This window comes from Wyeomyia smithii, chromosome 2 (assembly GCF_029784165.1).
Source record: "Wyeomyia smithii strain HCP4-BCI-WySm-NY-G18 chromosome 2, ASM2978416v1, whole genome shotgun sequence".
Taxonomy (NCBI): Eukaryota; Metazoa; Arthropoda; class Insecta; order Diptera; family Culicidae; genus Wyeomyia; species Wyeomyia smithii.
The window spans coordinates 51811578-51829756 of NC_073695.1; the positions used below are offsets into that span (position 1 = coordinate 51811578).

At 38.4% G+C, this 18179-nt stretch overlaps 2 protein-coding genes across 2 annotated transcripts in view; both read left to right on the forward strand.

The window, feature by feature from the left end:
- The window catches only part of LOC129719454 (uncharacterized), a 90822-nt gene that overhangs the window by 32867 nt on the left and 39776 nt on the right, over window positions 1-18179 (forward strand). The window lies entirely within an intron of this gene.
- LOC129719452 (proton-coupled folate transporter-like) lies at window positions 15479-17695 on the forward strand. The gene is made up of 6 exons (XM_055670768.1): window positions 15479-15873; window positions 15948-16392; window positions 16457-16791; window positions 16852-17094; window positions 17151-17391; window positions 17452-17695. The coding sequence occupies exons 1-6, from the start codon at window positions 15726-15728 to the stop codon at window positions 17498-17500; spliced, it is 1461 nt and encodes a 486-aa protein (XP_055526743.1). The 5' UTR covers window positions 15479-15725; the 3' UTR covers window positions 17501-17695.

Here is an 18179-nt window from a genome sequence, read left to right on the forward strand (position 1 = left end):
TCACTCTCGCATCGATAGAACCGCGATACACATACTCTTCGCTCGGTTTTCGTAATGAAATAACTTGCGTGAACATTTGTACATCTCTTGTGTTGGGTAGGGTGGACGGACGCGTCACCGTCGTCATCACTCTCTCGCAATCGATAGAATTAGAATCGCGATACTTACTAACTTTTACTTTTATGGCGACAGATCGTTGAGATCCTATGCCGAATCCAGAATACGCCTTCAATAAATTTGGTCTTGGACTGCTCCTCTCCAATCTTCCCTTACACCCGCTACTCTGGCATCCTCGTCGACAGCTCACATCCAACTCGTGCAATGTCTGTCTCGAAATCGTTAACCTCTATCCGGTTCTCTGTAAAATATTATCTTTGCCGGTCGCTCATCCGCCATTCGTGCTACGTGGCCAGCCCACTGTAACCTGCGAGTTTGTATACTTCGTAAAGCTCGTGATTCATGCGCCTGCGCCGCATCCCATTTTCTAGTTTGTCTCCCAGTATTGATCGCAGGATTCTACGCTCGAACATCCTAAACGCTCGTTAATCGGCCTCCTTTCACGTTCACTACTCATGTCCGTAGAGCGCCACCGCTAGGATCAGAGTCCTGCAGAGCGCAAATTTCGTATGGATCTGTAGGCTGTATGGATCGTATGGATCTGTACCTAAGCTGGCTATGCAATCCGTAATAGGCCCTATTCGCTGCCGCATTCCGTCTCTTCACCTCGCGGCTCACCTCGTTTTCACATGTCACAAGAGTACCAAGATTAACAAATTCGTCGACTACTTGGAAAGTATCCTAATCCACCTCCACCGCAGCACCAACACACGCAGAACTACCACGTTCGCTGTCAGCCACCATGAACATCGTTTTGGCAGTGTTTATGGCGAGTCCAAATCTCGCAGCATCCCTTCTGATAACCGTAAAGGCCTCCTCAACAGCTCTACGATAAACACCAATTATATCAATGTTGTCCGCGCAGCACAGAAGCATGCGAGCCCTTCGTATTGTACCTTCTGAAGCTATGTTGAACAGCAAGTTCAAGAGCCCGTCACCTTACATCAGACCTTCTAACGTCACAAACGCGTCCAAAAATTCGCCCGCTGCCTGACGCTTGATGTGAAACCGTCAAGAGTCGCGCGTATCAGTTTAATTAGTTTTTTTTGAAAATCATTTTTTCCTTGTTGGGGACATTATATCACTGCGACCTGTACTTAGATCTATTGTGGTGTGTCCTCTTTGCTTTAAGCCTTTTCTTGTATAGACAACTATTGAAAACTATTTGAAAACCATGCTCAAGCATTATTTGCCACAGCTTGTTGCGTTTCACTGTATCGTACGCCGCCTCAAAGTCTATAGTTAGATGGTGTGTCTGCAAGTTGTGTTCTCGAAACGTGTCGAGGATCTGTCTCGAGGTGAACATCTGGTCCGCTGTAATTCGCACCGCTCGAAAACCGCATTGGTATTCTAAAACAAAGGCTTCCTGCAACAGTCTCAGTCTCTGAAACAGGATAGAGGAGAGGGATTGGGAGAATTCAGAGGATTATGCCTCGATAATTACTACAGTCGACTCTATGTCCCTTCTTGTAAATAGTTCTTCCAACCAGTCCGTAGGTAGTTATTCCTCAGACCATACCCTTAGGATAATCTGGTGAATTGCACTACACAGCCGCTCGCTCCCGACTTTGAAAAGTTAGGCCGGTAAGCTGTCCTTTCCAACGGTTTTGTGGTTCTTCAGCTCTTTGCAAGCATTTTTCACCTCGTCCAATGTTGGTGGGTCCACAGCTTGTCAGTCCTCCCCAATTTCTATCCTGTGCCTCACGACGACTCTTCTACATTCCTCACCGTTCAACACCACTTCAAAATGTCGCCTACAACGCCTGGCCACCTGCAATTTAGCGGTAATCAGGTTCCCCAACCAGGCAGGTATTGGCACTGTCCGGTTCCTGATTCCATTAATCGTTCTATAGAAGCTCTTCGTGTCGTGCCTGGTGAAACAATTCTCCGCCTCCGCGAGGACGCGATCGTAGTGCTCACGTTTTTTATGGCAGTAAAGCCTCTTTCCAGAGTCACACGACAACTGCTACTAACGTGTTGGCGTAGGGCCGGTTCCTCTCTTCCGTCACCTCTAGACACTCAACATTGCACCACTCCGTGCTGTTTCACACGCTTCCACTACTCGTTCAGTCCATTCCAGATGGTTCATCGATCCGTATATCAGCTTTCTAAGTATACTGTGTAGCAACTCCTTCCGGTAATAACCTCAGGATGTCCAGACATATCTTCCTCGCCGATATCGATTTAAATACGTTGGACAGCCGGGCGCGAATGTTGCCTACCACGAGATAGTGATCCGAGTCGATGTTTGGCCCCCGAAAGGACCGCACATCTATGACGTCTGAAAAGTACCGGCCGGCGATCAGGATGTGGTCGATCTGGAAGCCTCTCCCTTGGGGTGTCTCCAGGTGTGCTTTCGAATGTTCACCCGTGCAAAATGGTTACTACAGATGGCCATTGTCCTGATCACGGTGAAGTTCACTAACTTCAAGTCGTTTTTTTTTGTTCACATAACATTTATTTGACACGGCACAATACAAATTAATGTTTTACGGAGCCAACTATATCTAATGCCTTATGGTCTAAAATATCTTATAAGCTAAAGATAAATTTTTAATCCTCGCTGCCGACTACGAGCTGAAACTATATCTAATAGGGTGGGGAATCGTTATATGGAAAAAAACGAAACTTGATAGCAGAAGGCCAGAACCAAGTTTTTTTTTTGTTCTTTTTGGGGCCCCTAACAATCCTAAATTTATCGGAAGTCGATTGGTTTTGTCTCCGCTTGGCGCATTGCATTTCAAATTTATATGGAGATTTGTATGGAAAACCCAACTTCAAATGATAGGTTTTTTTTTTTAACCAAAGTTTTTATGACTTCAAATGGTAGGTTTTTTGATGCCTAACAACTTGGCTGAAGACACTAAAAAGCTAGGGTGTCCCAAAAAAAATACTAGAGCTGTTCAAAGTTGAGTATGTCAAAATTTATGTTGCAAATCATTTTTTCTGCCAACACTGCCAGTGTACCGGCGTCAGTCAGATTTCCATCAGAAGTGACCTCAGAAACACGTTGTAGATTCTACCTACGCCTAGAATGTTGACCTAAATTTGTTTGCTTGATCCAGCTGAGTGTATAAACTCGTTACAACAGGTTACTTCTGATGGGAATCCTGCTGACACCGGTACATTGGTAATGTTGGCAGGAAACAAGATTTTCTGCATTTAAATCGACATACTCAACTTTGAACAGCTATAGCTCTTTTTATGGACATCCTAGCTCTTCAGTGTCTTCGGCAAAGTTGTTAGGCATCTAAAATACTAAGGTCGCTTTTTACGCGGTTTTTTAACGCGGCTTTTTTACGCGGATTCCGGAATTTACGCGTTTTTTTACGCGGACTCCGGAATTTACGCGGTTTTTTGCACGGATTCCGGAATTTACGCGGTATTTTTTCATTGCCCGGATTTCGGTTTCCCTTCACTCGAATGCAAAATTAACGATGGTTTTTTTATGCGGATTCCGGAATTTACGCGGTTTTTTACGCGGATTCCGGAATTTACGCGTTTTTTAACGCGGTTTTTTTTACGCGGCAGGTATTCCCCGCGTAAAAAGCGACTCTAGTGTACTCTAACATAATGTAGTGCATTATTGGACTATTATTGAGCTCTTTAGACAGGTAAATGCAAAAAAGTAGGTTTTCCCATATAAATTTTCATACAAATTTGAAATGCAATGCGCCAAGCGGAGACAAAACCAATCGACTTCCGGTAAGTTAAGGGTTGTTTGGGGCCCCAAAGGAAACCAAAAAAGCTTGGTTCTGGAAAATCGATCATTTTTCCCCACCCTAATATCTAATACTAAAACTAACATGTGTTTTTTTTTATCCTAGACTAGTTGAACATTCCCGGCGATGCTCGGGATCAAAGGTTTCAAAGATAGATTTTTTTTATATTTCATTGCTGCATTAGCTCAACTCACTTCAAAAATATAATTTACATCTTATACTTCCATCATCACTTTAAGTAGGGTGTCGAACGTCTTCGTCAGTGGTTTTCTTCGGACCTTTTTTGCATAAGATTGCGCCAGCAAAACTGCCAAAGAAAACCACTGACGAAGACGTTCGATACCCTACTTTAATATTCTGAGAACGCGCAGAACGGAAACACCCATATTGGATTGTTTTTTGTGATTTTGGGCTGATTTACAGAAACTGGAAGTCACCATTTTGGATTTCCAAATGACGTATGGAGTTCCACTTTCGAAAGTATTGAAATTGTTGGCCAAATATCACTTTAGAAGTCATAAATGTGCATGTTTCATGTAGTTTTGTGAATAATATATCAAATTTAGTAATCTGATACTTGTTATTTTTCTTCAAATGTCTTTTCTGAACGTTAACAAACATTTTAATGAAAAAAAAATTGTGTTATCGCTATAAAATGACGTATGGCGGTCCACTTTCGGAAGTATTGAAATTGTTGGCCATATATCAATTTAGGTTATTTTCCTGAAACCGGAGGTCGCCATTTTTTAATCCACAAAACTTTGTAGAAAATAAGAAAATAAAAGTTTTTTAATGGTTAAGCTGCCTCTCAATCGATATTCAAACAAATAAATCGTAACCTTTCCTGCAGCTAAATGTGAGTTCTAGTTTGGATTAACGCAAAAGAAGTAAAACAGTAAGATTAAGAGCTGAATGACCTTCTGGTTAAAAGCTCTCTAATAAAAATCAAATTCAAATTCAAAAGTACAAAAGTAAATCGAATGCCGTAAAATGTAACTATTCACAAAACTACGAAAACATCAGAAATGTAAAATGTTCATGCTCGAGACATGGATTATTCATCAAAAAAAATTGTAGATGAAAGAACAACGAACATTTTATTGCAAAAAAAAAAGCAAATCATTGAATTTTGATTCAGAAGCTAATTGCGCATAAAAAGTCAAAGTTTCGCATGTAATCGTATAAAAACGTATAAATTAAAATAAAATATTTTTCGGTGATTTTCTGTATTCTGATTGCTGTATGTGGTCCTCGTGGCTCTGAGGTTAGCGATGTCGATTGGCTCCCACACGGTTGTGATATCGGGTTCAATCCCCGATCAGGTCGAGAATCTTTTCGAACTGCAATTTTTCTCGACTCAGCTCTGGGGCACGGTGTATCGTTGTTCTTATCCTACAACATGCAAAATGTGCTAAAACAATATCGATAACGAATTTTCTCAACTAATCTGGTTGATCGAGAGCGCTATTAGAAGGTTGCAATATTGTTTTGCTGCATACAGAAAATCATCTTCAAACATACATTTTATATTTTAACATAAACAAACATTTTAATGAAAAAATAATCACATGTCATCGCTTTAAATTTTTATCTAGAGAAAATCCAGCATAAAAAGTCATAATTTTGCATGTTTCATGCAGTTTTGTGAATAATATCTCAAGTTTTAGTAATCATATACATTTTATTTTTCCTCAAATGTCTTTCCTGAACGTTAACAAACATTTTAGTGAAAAAAAAAAATCATATGTCAACGCTTTGAATTTTGATTTAGAGGCAAATTTAGCACAGAAAGCCATAATTTTGCGTGTTTTCGGTAGTTTCGCGAATAATACTCAAGTTTTAGTAATCAGATACTAATTATTTTTCCTTACATATCTTTCCTGAACGCTGACAAACATTTAATGAAAAAAGAATCACATGTTATCGCTTTGAAATTAGATTTAGAGGCGAATTCAGCATAAAAAGTCATACTTTGCTTGTTTTACGTAGTTTTGTGAATAAAATCTCAAGTTTTAGTAAACAGATACTTGTTACTTTTCTTCAAATGTCTTTCCTGAACGTTAACAAACATTTTAATGCATAAAAAATCACAATCACAAACGACAAACGTTTTAATGAAAAAAGAATCACATGTCATGGCTCTAAATTTTGTTTTAGAGGCAAATTCAGCATAAAAAGTCATAATTTTGCAAGTTTTACGTAGTTTTGTGAATAAAATCTCAAGTTTTAGTAATCAGATACTTGTTACTTTCCTTTAAATGTCTTTCCTGAACGTTCACAAACATTTTAATGTAAAAAAATCACATGTCATCGCTTTAAATTTTGATTAGAGGCAAATTCAGCATAAAAAGTCATAAAGTTGCATGTTTCACGTAGTTTTGTGAATAATATCTCAAGTTTTAGTAATCATATACTATTTATTTTTCCTCAAATGTCTTTCCTGAACGTTAACAAACATTTTAGTGAAAAAAAATCATATGTCAACGCTTTGAATTTTGATTTAGAGGCAAATTTAGCACAGAAAGCCATAATTTTGCGTGTTTTCGGTAGTTTCGCGAATAATACTCAAGTTTTAGTAATCAGATACTAATTATTTTTCCTTACATATCTTTCCTGAACGCTGACAAACATTTAATGAAAAAAGAATCACATGTCATGGCTTTAAATTTAGTTTTAGAGGCAAATTCAGCATAAAAAGTCATAATTTTGCAAGTTTTACGTAGTTTTGTGAATAAAATCTCAAGATTTAGTAAACAGATACTCGTTACTTTCCTTCAAATGTCTTTCCAAAACGTTTACAAACATTTTAACGTAAAAAAAATCACATGTCATCGCTTGAAATTTTGATTTAGAGGCAAATTCAGCATATTTTTGCTTGTTTTACGTAGTTTTGTGAATAAAATCTCAAGTTTTAGTTATCAGATACTAATTATTTTTCCTCGAATGTCTTCCCTGAATATTAACAAACATTTTAGAGTAAAAAATCATATGTCAACGCTTTGAATTTTGATTTAGAGGCAAATTTAGCACAGAAAGTCATAATTTTGCGTGTTTTACGTAGTTTCGTGAATAATATCTCAAGTTCTAGTAATTAGATACCTATTATTTTTTCTCAAATATCTTTCTTAAACATTAACGAACTTTTTAGTGAAAAAAGAATCACATGTCATCGCTTCGAATTTTGATTTGGAGACGAATTAAGTATGAAAAATCATAATTTTGCATGTTTTACGTAGTTTTGTGAATAATATCTCAAGTTTTAGTAACCAGATACTACTTATTTTTCCTCGAATGTCTTCCCTGAACATTAGCAAACATTTTAGTGAAAAAAGAATCATATGTCATCGCTTTGAATTTTGATTTAGAGGCAAATTTAGCACAGATATTCAGAATTTTGCATGTTTTACGTAGTTTTGTGAATAATTTCTCAAGTTTTAGTAATTAGATAACTTTTTTTTTATAACTAATGTCTTTCCTGAATATCAGCGAACATTTTCATGTTTAAAAACCTACATGTCACCGCTTATTATTTTTGATTTAGAACGATTCACAATGATGATGATTACTGAACACCACAGAGACTGAGGGAATAATATCAATAAGATCAAGCGTTACGGAATTCCATTTTTATATAGTAGATTCGTTTCGCTGTTAAATGGGCACTTTGATGCTCTTCAAATAGCTATAAACAAGTAGCATGTATGGCAAGTTTCGCTGAGCGAGAATATCACGAACTGGCACAAAGGGCTGCATTCCTCGGGCCCTGAGGGTAAACTTCAAGTCGTTGTCGTTGGTGGTAGAATGAAGGCTTTCCCTACCAATAACGGGACGAAAGAATTCCTCTCGTCCGACTTGTGTGATTATATCTCCGATGACGATCTTTATGTCCTGTTGTGCGCACTCCCCTTACGTTTTCTCAAGGAGCTCGTAGAATTCTTTCGCAATGCGTGCCTCCGTGCAATATGAAGGATGCAGCGTGCGTGAAACAAAGAACAGAGGACAGAGCGCCGTGCAGAATTCGGTTCTGCAAGATCGATGCTAAAGAGTGCGATATAGGCAAGCAAGAAGGCCTGTTCAAATAGACTATGTACAAGTGCCAATACGAATCGGTGGAATGACGTAATGACCAAAACCAAAGACACGCTGGCGCCTGCAGAGTGATCACCAGCGATGCTGGAGCGTATCTTCGAGGGACTCTTTCCACGCTACGAACCAAGTCCTTGGCCCCCGGCGGTCGAGTCTCACGTCCGACGTACTAGTATCTCAGGCATAGACCGTAAATGACAACAGCCATGTCGAGGTTGAGGAGAAGACGAGGGTTACGAATCAGGAACTCAACATGATCGACAACTCCCTAAAGGTGAGCAAGGCACCAGCTTCTAAAGGTATCACTAATCTGGCAATCAGGCTGGCGATCAAAAGGGCCCCGGGCTGTTTTTGTATTTGTTTACAACACGAAGGAGGGTCAAAAGTGCGTCCCAGTCACCGCAAGAGTTTTGCAAGGTTTCATCCTGGGCCCGATGATGTTGTGGAAAGTCATGTATGACGGGGTGTTGAAACTCAAGTTTCCTGTAGGGGATTGCCATCGTCGGGTTACATAATGTTAGAGGCGACATAATGTTAGAGGTTTATGGCGAGTCAATCGAGGAGGTCGAGTTGATGGCCGCGCACTGTATACGCAAGGTCGAGGACTGGATGCGCTCCAGGAAACTGGAGATAGTGTATCATAAGACGGAGGTCACGGTTGTGAACATCCATAAATCGAAGGGATAAGCGGTGTTCAGAGTCGGAGACTACACCATTACCTTCAGAGATCGCTTTGAGGTGCTTTAGGGGGTTATGGTTGACGACAAACTTACGTTCGAAATAGGAACTAACAATTACTAACAACAATTACTCATGTGCCTGAGAGTTACGAGTGGTATCGTATGGTGTCATACTATGTAATCTGTGTCTTATCCGGCGTGATGCGTAACAGCATCGCCATCAAAAAGGACAGAGAATGCTTCGACCAACGTGACCCAAGGGGCATACGAGGTACCAGAAGGTAATTCTCGATGCTCCGCTGGCAGCGGGAATGCTCCAGATTGAAGCACCGACACATTACGGATTGGGTCGAAAGGCGCAATGGCGATATGAACTTCCACCTGACGCAGATTCTGTCAGGCCATGGTTTCATATGTATAGGTTCAGAAACGCGGGGTCCCCCATGTGTCCCGAGTACGTAGAGGCGGAGGAGACTGCTGAGCATGTCTTCTTCGTATGCCCCCGTTTCGTAAGGGCGAGGAATGACTGATGGCTGTGAGTGGGCCTGGCATTACTCTAGACAACCTAGTCCAGAGGATGTGCGGATATCTGGAGTGCGACTTGTGCGGCCGCCTCCCAGATCGTCCTGGAGCTGTAACGTGTGTGACGGGTCAACCACCAACACACCAGTGGTAGCTAACTACTAGCAAATATCTTAAAATAACAATATAGTTCACTCTCGAATTTCCCATATATTTCCGTGAAGACAGACAGGGAACACCCCCTCTTGTGGTGAGAAAGGTAACTAAACTCATTGCACAGTGGTACAGTAAGGTAATTTAGGCGGACATGAGCTTTTCGTTGCGATTTTGGTTTGCGGTTTAAAGCCATAGTTTTTGTAAAAAGTTGTTTCTTATACATAGTCCTCTATTTATGTGCAAATAAAATATAGGGTGGTCCTAAAATCAACGAAATAAAAACAAACTAACTCTTTTTAATTTGCATAAATAATTGTAAACATTCTTTGGCAAACTTGTAGATCAACTAATTCTAAGTAACTTTGTAAAAAAACTTTTTTGTAGACATTAAATTTGGTTTCCAAAAACAATCTTTTCGCTCTATTTCTTCAATTCAAATTTATAAACAAAATTTTCTTCGGTAACTTTAATCAAAAATACGCCAATTTTGACGAAAAAACATTGTCGATATATTGTACAGATGAAAAGTTTTCACTATTTCTATTTTAAAAATAGGCCCCTTTAAAATACTGATGTCTCCGATTAGGGCAAATAAAATAATTAATTTTGGTATCATTTGAAAGAACAAATATTGTATAAATATTTTGAAGAAATACCGAAAGTTGCTTAAAATTAGTTGATCTACAACTGTGCCGATGAATGCATACATTTATTTCTGCAAATAAAAAAGTTAGTTTTTTATTTAGTCGATTTCAGGACCACCCTAATTTTCATTTGCACATAAAAAAATAGACTAAATATAAGAAACAAGTTCTTAGAAAAAAAATTTACTCTTACACCACAAAATCGCATCGAAAAACTCATGTCCGCCTACATTGCCTCACTGTACCACTGTGCATTGTTGTTGAATTTCTGTGAGCGTGTGACCGACAATTTCACACACGAAACTGAATTTACTCAAAATTAGATTTAGTTTAGTATTTTATACTTTCACAGAAAAAACCTCAAATCATGTGAAAAAAATTACTTGTTGAAGATTTCGTACGTATATTGTTTGTTTATAAAAAATATGTTGCAGATTTCGTGCGTATATTGTTTGTATGTAAAACTAACGCCATTCCGAGAGTTAAATATTGATAATATAATAGATGTAGCTTATCGAGGCACGAAGAAGAAATATTCAAATAATCAGGCCACGACGTGTAAATGGTAAACTAATCTCAAGTTGCTGTATACGTGGTTCCCTGTGTAACTTCACTAGCTCAGATCCATCACGGGAAGCAACTACGAAACGTGCACCTTGAGCTCAAGCTCAATAATCAGGCCACAAATGAATGTTTCAATTACCTCGTGGAAAAGATAAAAGGAGAAACCGCACAATGGTTGTCAATAGTCGTATATGGTTGTTGTGCAACTATTAGCTCAGATAACACTTGAATGTTCTATCAATTTAACAATTTAAGTATGGATACATGTAATGTTGTAATTGGTTTAAAAGCTTTATTTTATTATATATAAAAGATATTTAACAAAACAAACATAATAAGTGATAACAACTGTTATGCAAGAACTTTTATTTAATGTTTAGTTTTCCTCGTTTTGAAAGTATTTTTTTGTTTTTTTCATCCCTCCGATTTTTTTGCTCTCGAGTTCTAATCTTCGTATTCATCACTTGGAGCTTTGCTTTAACCAGCATATTTATGTATTTACTAGCTGACCCGGCAAACTTCGTCCCGCCTATTTTTGTGTTTAATTTAATAATTTTCAACATTCCAAATTCATTGATTTCTTGCTATTTGTTTATATCGTTTGAAATTATTGGTTTTATCGGAATGACAGCATACTCGACTTTTGTCTTTAGTACATCACCTCTATTCCGGAAACACTCATATTGGGTGGTATTCAGTTATTTTCGTTGTTTCCCAGAAACTGAAAGTGGTCATCTTCGAATTCAAAATGGTGTCCAGGGTCAATGCTTGGCTTCGTTACATCATTTCGATTACGGACATATCCATATGTAGTAGTATTCGGTTATTTCCGTTGTTTCCCAGAAGTTGCCATTTTACAATTCAAACTGGTGTCTGAGTTAAATTTTTAGCTTCTTGTATCATTCTGGATCCGGTGATTCTCAAATTGGGTGGTATTTGGTCAATTCAGGCTATTTTTCAGAAACCGTAAGTCGCCATCTTGGATTTTAAAATGGCATTTGGAGACAATTTCTGGCCTCTGAGCGTCATTCTGGTTAAAGAAACACCCATATTTGGTGGTATTTGATCATTTTCGGCAGTTTTCCAGTCACCGGAAGTCGCCATTTTACAACTCAAAATGTTGTGGGAGGTCGACAAACGTACAAACCGTGGAACACCATTCATGGATTGCCTCATACATAGGCGAACTTTATTATTATAAAATATTCGGCCGAATCCACTTCACAATAATATGTGCATTTTTTCAGTGTACCCATTAGGGTAATATTATTGTCAAAAGTTACTCTTTTTCGCATGTCGTGTAGAACTAAATCAGAAGTGGCGCACCTAGCGGTAGAAAAGGTGACAAACGCTTCTGTCATTTTCAATTTGTCTTCATAATTTCACCTAAGTGAACTATATTGGTATTTAAGATATTTGCTACTAGTCATACACATTATCATACATTATGTTCTGGACCACATTGGGGTCTATTTTATACCAACTATTACCCAGCCGTTTCCCTATCAATTTTAATATTTTTTTTTCAATTGTCATTTTTGATTAGGTTGAAATCTTGCATACGGGAACGGTTTGTTTGATTATAATCTTTCATTTTTTTCCGGTTTGAGCTTCTGGAATGCACTTTTTTTCATTTTTTTCGACCAGTGCAATTTTGTCCAACCAAACAAATCGTTCTGCCTTCAATTTTTTTTCAATTTTTCTTGAAAATGTTAACCGTTTTTGCTTCTCATTACTCCTTAATTGCAAGGCCATCAGTGTTTAGCTAATCTTTTGCAGTTTAAATAAAAAACCAGATTTTCAAAAAATGATCTCTTCTAGATAAAACTATTTTGTGAGTTTTGAGGTTTCTAATTCGTTTTTCTCGGAATGATGAAATGACACTTGTATGACCTAACAACATATCAAAGAAAAATTCAAGTCATATAATTCAAGTCAATTATTAATCCCAAAATGTTTCAAATTCACGTTTCTAGCTTTGAGACTCCCTTAACATAGTATAAGTTGTACATGAAAAATTGTAAAATAATATTTTTAGGCTTATTGCTAGCGCTAGCTACGCAATTATTTTCTAGATTACCAACCAGCCGTGGGGTATGTGTATAATAACAAAAGGTTAAGTTCCGATAGTAGAAGGTTGCAGTAAGGCTTTACCTATTTTTAATGTTGAGAAATAATCAACGGTACAACAAAAGTTCATCCCATTACTTAGTGGATTGATCTGGTTTTCTATCATTTTAATAAAATAAAAATAATTTTTAAATTTATTATAAATTCTAGTGTACTCGAAGTTGTTTGCGTGCGGCCGATTATTACATTACATCAGACTTAATCTACATCAGAATTACCTCTGAGAATGCACCTTACAGTGTAGTAGCGAACCTATACATTAGAGAAATGACAAGACACTCACCACTTTCTCATATCTATAGGTTCACTATTACAGTGTCTGCTGAATACACAATTTTTCAATCGTAACAGTATTAATTTGTTGCGCAGGTTATGCGTTTAATGTAATCTTTCGGCCCATTTTTAGAAACAGACTTTAATAATAAAATGCTTAATCTAATACTTCTATATAGTTTATGGAAAAACTTATTGTTTAATGTTTTTCTGCTGTTTTTCTCCTTCAGCATCTTACTAGAAACCATTACTAGCCCCACTGTTGTCCACTTAATTATTGCTGTACTTTGCAGAAAGGCGTTATACCGGTTATTCGCAATGTATATACATAATGCTAAAAACAACTATTTCACTATAGAGCGGGGGCCTAGCGTGGTTGGTAACGTCTCCGCCAACCACGCTCGACGCCTGGGTTCGAATCCCACCGTCGACATAGGTGTCGATGGTTGTGAGGTGGCGTGATCCACTCACAACCAACCCAACTGGTCTAGATTAAATCCTAGCCGACACCGGGAGATTTTCTGAGGCGAAAAATCTCTGGGATCACGCCTTCCATCGCATGAGGAAGTAAAGCCGTTGGCGCCGGTCCGTTAATAAACGGGTCGTGAATTAGGGTCCTGGGTGGAGTCGCCTCCCCGGGCGTCGGTGATTGGCACAACAACAGTGGCGGAACTAGATCGACGGAAAATAAGCGAGAATAAAAAAAAAACTATTTCACTCTAAAAATTCAAAACACACTCACACACTCACACTCAGAAGCAGAGTTGCCAATAAAATTTTTAATTGAACTGGAAGAATGCTGAAGAAAAAACTGGAAAAAACTGGATTCCAAATAAATTTGCAAAATTCCTAAAAAATAAATTGTCCGAGAGCTTTTCTGTGATGGTTTTTGAATCCAAAATAAGTTTCAAATAGAGAAACTTCGGGATTACTTTTTGTTGAAATTGTAGACTGCAAAAATAGCAAAGCCTTGGTGCTACATTCCGAATCGGAACTTGACCTTCTGTTTATTATACACAGACTTCGCAGCCAACTGTTGGATGTACAGGACAATTGCGGGGCTAGCGCTACGATAATATTGACACTAACAGCCTCTCCCGAGCCGAGACTCGAACCTACGACGACTGGCTTGTTAGGCCAGCATCGTACCTCGAGACCAACTGGAAGGTTTGAAATTGTAGACTGAAAAACTTCATTTACAGCATCAAAATTACAAATGGCGCAACCAGTTCATCGCAAAATCAAGAAAATGATGCTTTATTCATTTATTTTAACTTTGAACAAAAGAACGGGTGCAACGTTTTCTTACGTTACATCTGTGAAGTTTAAATTTCAATTATCTCTGAGATCGCTATCCCTAGGTATCTAATTATTCGAACAATTTTCAACTGCTACGCCACCGAAATAAATTTGGAGAATGTCGCCTTTAAATAATATCTATGAGACGGATTGTTTTTATTTTTATATAACATTAACCCATCATTGCACTTAATTTTTTTTTCTTCAAGATCTGATAAAACCAATTTGTTAGGTTTAGAAAAAAGCTAAGATTACTTGCCTTTTTCATCTCAACCATGCAATACGATTTTTATTTTGGCCGTGTTTCGTGCGAGAAGATACAATACTGAAAATACTGTTGAGAATTGCTACAATGACTCATCAATCCACAAAATTTACGTTGTAAAAATATTTCCAAACCAGTCGGAGCTTGAGTGTTCAGAAAATCTGGATAAAACTGGCAGATAAACAAAAAAACTGGAAGATTTTGGGAATAAACTGTTTGACTGGATCACTTGAAAAAAACTGGAAGAATCCAGTTTAAACTGGAACATTGGCAACTCTGCTCAGAAGCGTGGTTCATCTCTCCTCATGTCATTCAATGTAGTAGTCTCAGTCAGATTTAGCGAACCTATACAATATATAGGTTCGCTTGTCAGATTAGACATGATGAGCCCAAGTATGATGACAGTTCTACAAGGTATGCTACATTTTTGTCTATCCACGCACACAAACAAATATCGTTATGAAAAATTTCGCGTTTTGTATGGAATTCAGAACATTTTTGGAAATTTCTCGTTTTATGTTGTTTTATATCTGATTGTTTTGGTTGGAGAGTGAATCTCCAGTTAAAACACACTAGAAATTGATATTCATTTAGATTTAGTGTGAAAAATTGCGACAATATGTCGAAATAAAATATATAAAAATGCTATATTTCTAATAGTTGGAGCATAATCTTAGTCATTGTCATAGTTCATGACTTTTGTTGCTGTATGAAACATAAGCGACTCTATTTAGAAGCGCTATTAGAGTACAAGAAAAAAACGAAAAGTGCAAAAAGGTTACCGGCAAATTGAGGAAAAACAGCATATTTTACCTAAACCGCAGCATGTTTATGTATTCCCCACAAATAAAACATGTTTCAACATCATTTCTAAAACTTTTCAGGAAAGTATGTTTTATAAGTTTAATTTAAAATGCAAAATCATTTCAAATTTCATACAAAATTGGAAAAAGTTCATAACGATCACTAATACTGATGCATCGACGTGAATAGCATACCTTGTAGAACTGTCATCATACTTGGATGATGAGCGACCGCGTGAGAAAGGTAGACACTCTTCGATAGGTGGCTAATGGTTAGTTTTTACTATCAGTGACTGACCATTGGTGCTCACCATGCAACCACTAAAAAACGGGAGTAAATTATCATCAAATAGTACATTTAGTGCAGTGTAATGTGATTAGACTACTAGCTTGCTGCTATATGCGTTCCATGGCACTGATCGATAGTAGTGCCAACAACACAAATAAAGAGAGAACGAAATAGAATGGACGATTCCAGTGAGGAGCCTATTCTAGAGCAAAACTCGCTTATTTCTGAGCATCAGCAGCCATCAGTATCTGCACCAGCATACAGGGGCAAAATTCTGCTGGAGCCACCGGTGCTTCTACTAAATTACGCGTTTTTTGTTTCATGTGAGAGTCGACAACCGACTGGAATGTTTGTTTGTGTGTAACATTACGGAATTCTTTTTTTTTACTTCCAATAGCGGCCGTTTTAACGGACCAACTCATATACCAGGCATGCACCGTTTCGTTTGGCGTTAATAAATCGGAATGTGCCCAGCTGGGGAAAGAACATGAATCGGCCGATGTGCAAGCTCTGGAGGCTCGAGTGCAGCCTTACACGGCGAATATCCTGATGGTGGAATCGATGATTAATTCTATCCTCCCCGCTGTGCTGAACTTATTCATCGGCCCATGGTCGGATCGATTCGGCCGCAGGCCAGTGCTGCTAGCAACGTTTATCGGGTGTCTACTATCCTACCTGCTGGATACTGTGATATGTTTTCTTTCCAGTCAGTATATGGTCAATCCTTGGTTCTATTTCATAACCTGCATTCCGATGGCATTAACCGGGTCCATTTGTACTCTTATGACAACGGTTTATTGTTACATTGCGGATGTAACTGACGAGCAAAATCGAAGCACCAAGTAAGAGTTACACTTATAATCTGTGTAATAAGAAAGTTCTTACCTTCTCCGCTCTTTGCCACAGAATGGCTATTCTAGAGGCGGTTCAATACAGCGGAATGCTGTTGGGCAATCTCAGTAGCAGTTATTTGCTACGAATGACCAATGCTACCACAGTATTTGCTGTTTCGACTGGATCGGTTTCTCTAGCCGTGCTGTACATTGCATGCCGAGTTCAGGAGAGTGTTGTCCTAGAGGAAGCGCAACGCAGGGCGGACTTCTGCACCAAAGTGCGCTATCTATTCCGTCCAGATTTAGTGCTAGATACCTTCAAAACTACATTCAGCAGTCGAGGAAAACACAACCGAGCTATAATTTTGATGGGAATAGTAGCAGTAGGAGCCAACTTTTTTGTTTATGGTAGGTAGTTCTGATTAGATTTATTGTATAGGTACGAAAAAACAACGCTTTCGTTCACAGAGGAGAATTACACGATCCTCTTTCTTTTCATGAGAAAGCAGTTCAACTGGGGTGTGCGGAAGTTCACCATGTATAATACGGCCAACACAATTTTCCTGATAGTGGGGAATCTGCTCGGCTCGTATGTACTACAAAAGCGATTAGGTTTGACCGAATCTGGAATAGCTGCAATAGGTTTCTACAGTGCTTTTTTGGATAGTCTTGTAAAGGCCGTCGCGACTGAATCGTGGCAATTGTATTTGGGTAAACAATGCATGTCTGGATGAAATTAGTTCTTTTAAAAAAATCGATCATTCTAGCCGTCACACTGTGCCTACTGAAAGGTGTTTCGGATCCAATGTCGAGGGCATTCGTCTCTAATGCTGCACCACCGGAAGATATCGGCAAGATCTTTGCTCTGTCGTCCACATTCGAAGAACTGGTACCGCTAGCCGCGGCCCCCTTGTATACCTTGGTGTACAAGCAAACGCTGCCGTGGTATCCAGGAGCTTATAATTGGATTAGCTGCGGGATTTACGCCTTCTGCTACAGTTTAGCAATGTAAGGTTGATCGAGTTATAAGATTCCATTTAAAACATATTTTTGTTTATCGCCTTTTAGGACTGTTTGCGTGCTACAATCAATGCAAAAAACAACCGGGTATCGCTAGTGTTACGTACGTTTATATTACTGTAACGTTAGTATCGGGGTTTCGAAAGAATTCTTGGAAAAATGCAGTCAAAGTTGCCACCCACATTGGATCAGGAAGTCTGATATTACGTTCTCGAATGTTAAGGCGCTAATGATAATTCCAATTTCTCTAACGTTGTTTAGTGTGTATGAATAAAACGAATGTTTCATTGAAGGCTGCCTATTCGCATTCTGTCACCCAGTACAGCACTCGTGCGCTAATTGCACGAAAGTTGCAGTGCAACTAGCGGATGGGCTTTTTAATTGCATGGACTCAAAACTGTCAAAAAATTTTTAGGGGGTGCGCTAATGTTTGGTTTTCGTGTATCCGTTTACGAACCAATTTCGAACCAACGAACATTACTGTATTTCAGAGAATCCCACGTTTTCAGAAGCTGTTCAGTGTGTGGACAGCTTAATGCGACATTTCAGTGAGGATTCGACACAAGTGATCAAATTGAAATTAATTAGATCGACTATAATTGAAAACAAATTGGGCAAACGTGCAATTTGATTATGTATATTTGTTATTTAGTACATACAACCGGAATCTAAAATAACAAAATTACAAATATTGAATTTATTTTCAGGTAATTAAATATTTCGCGCATTCAGTATCCCCTCGCAAAACTTGACAGAGAGACGTTAGCTTCAAAAAC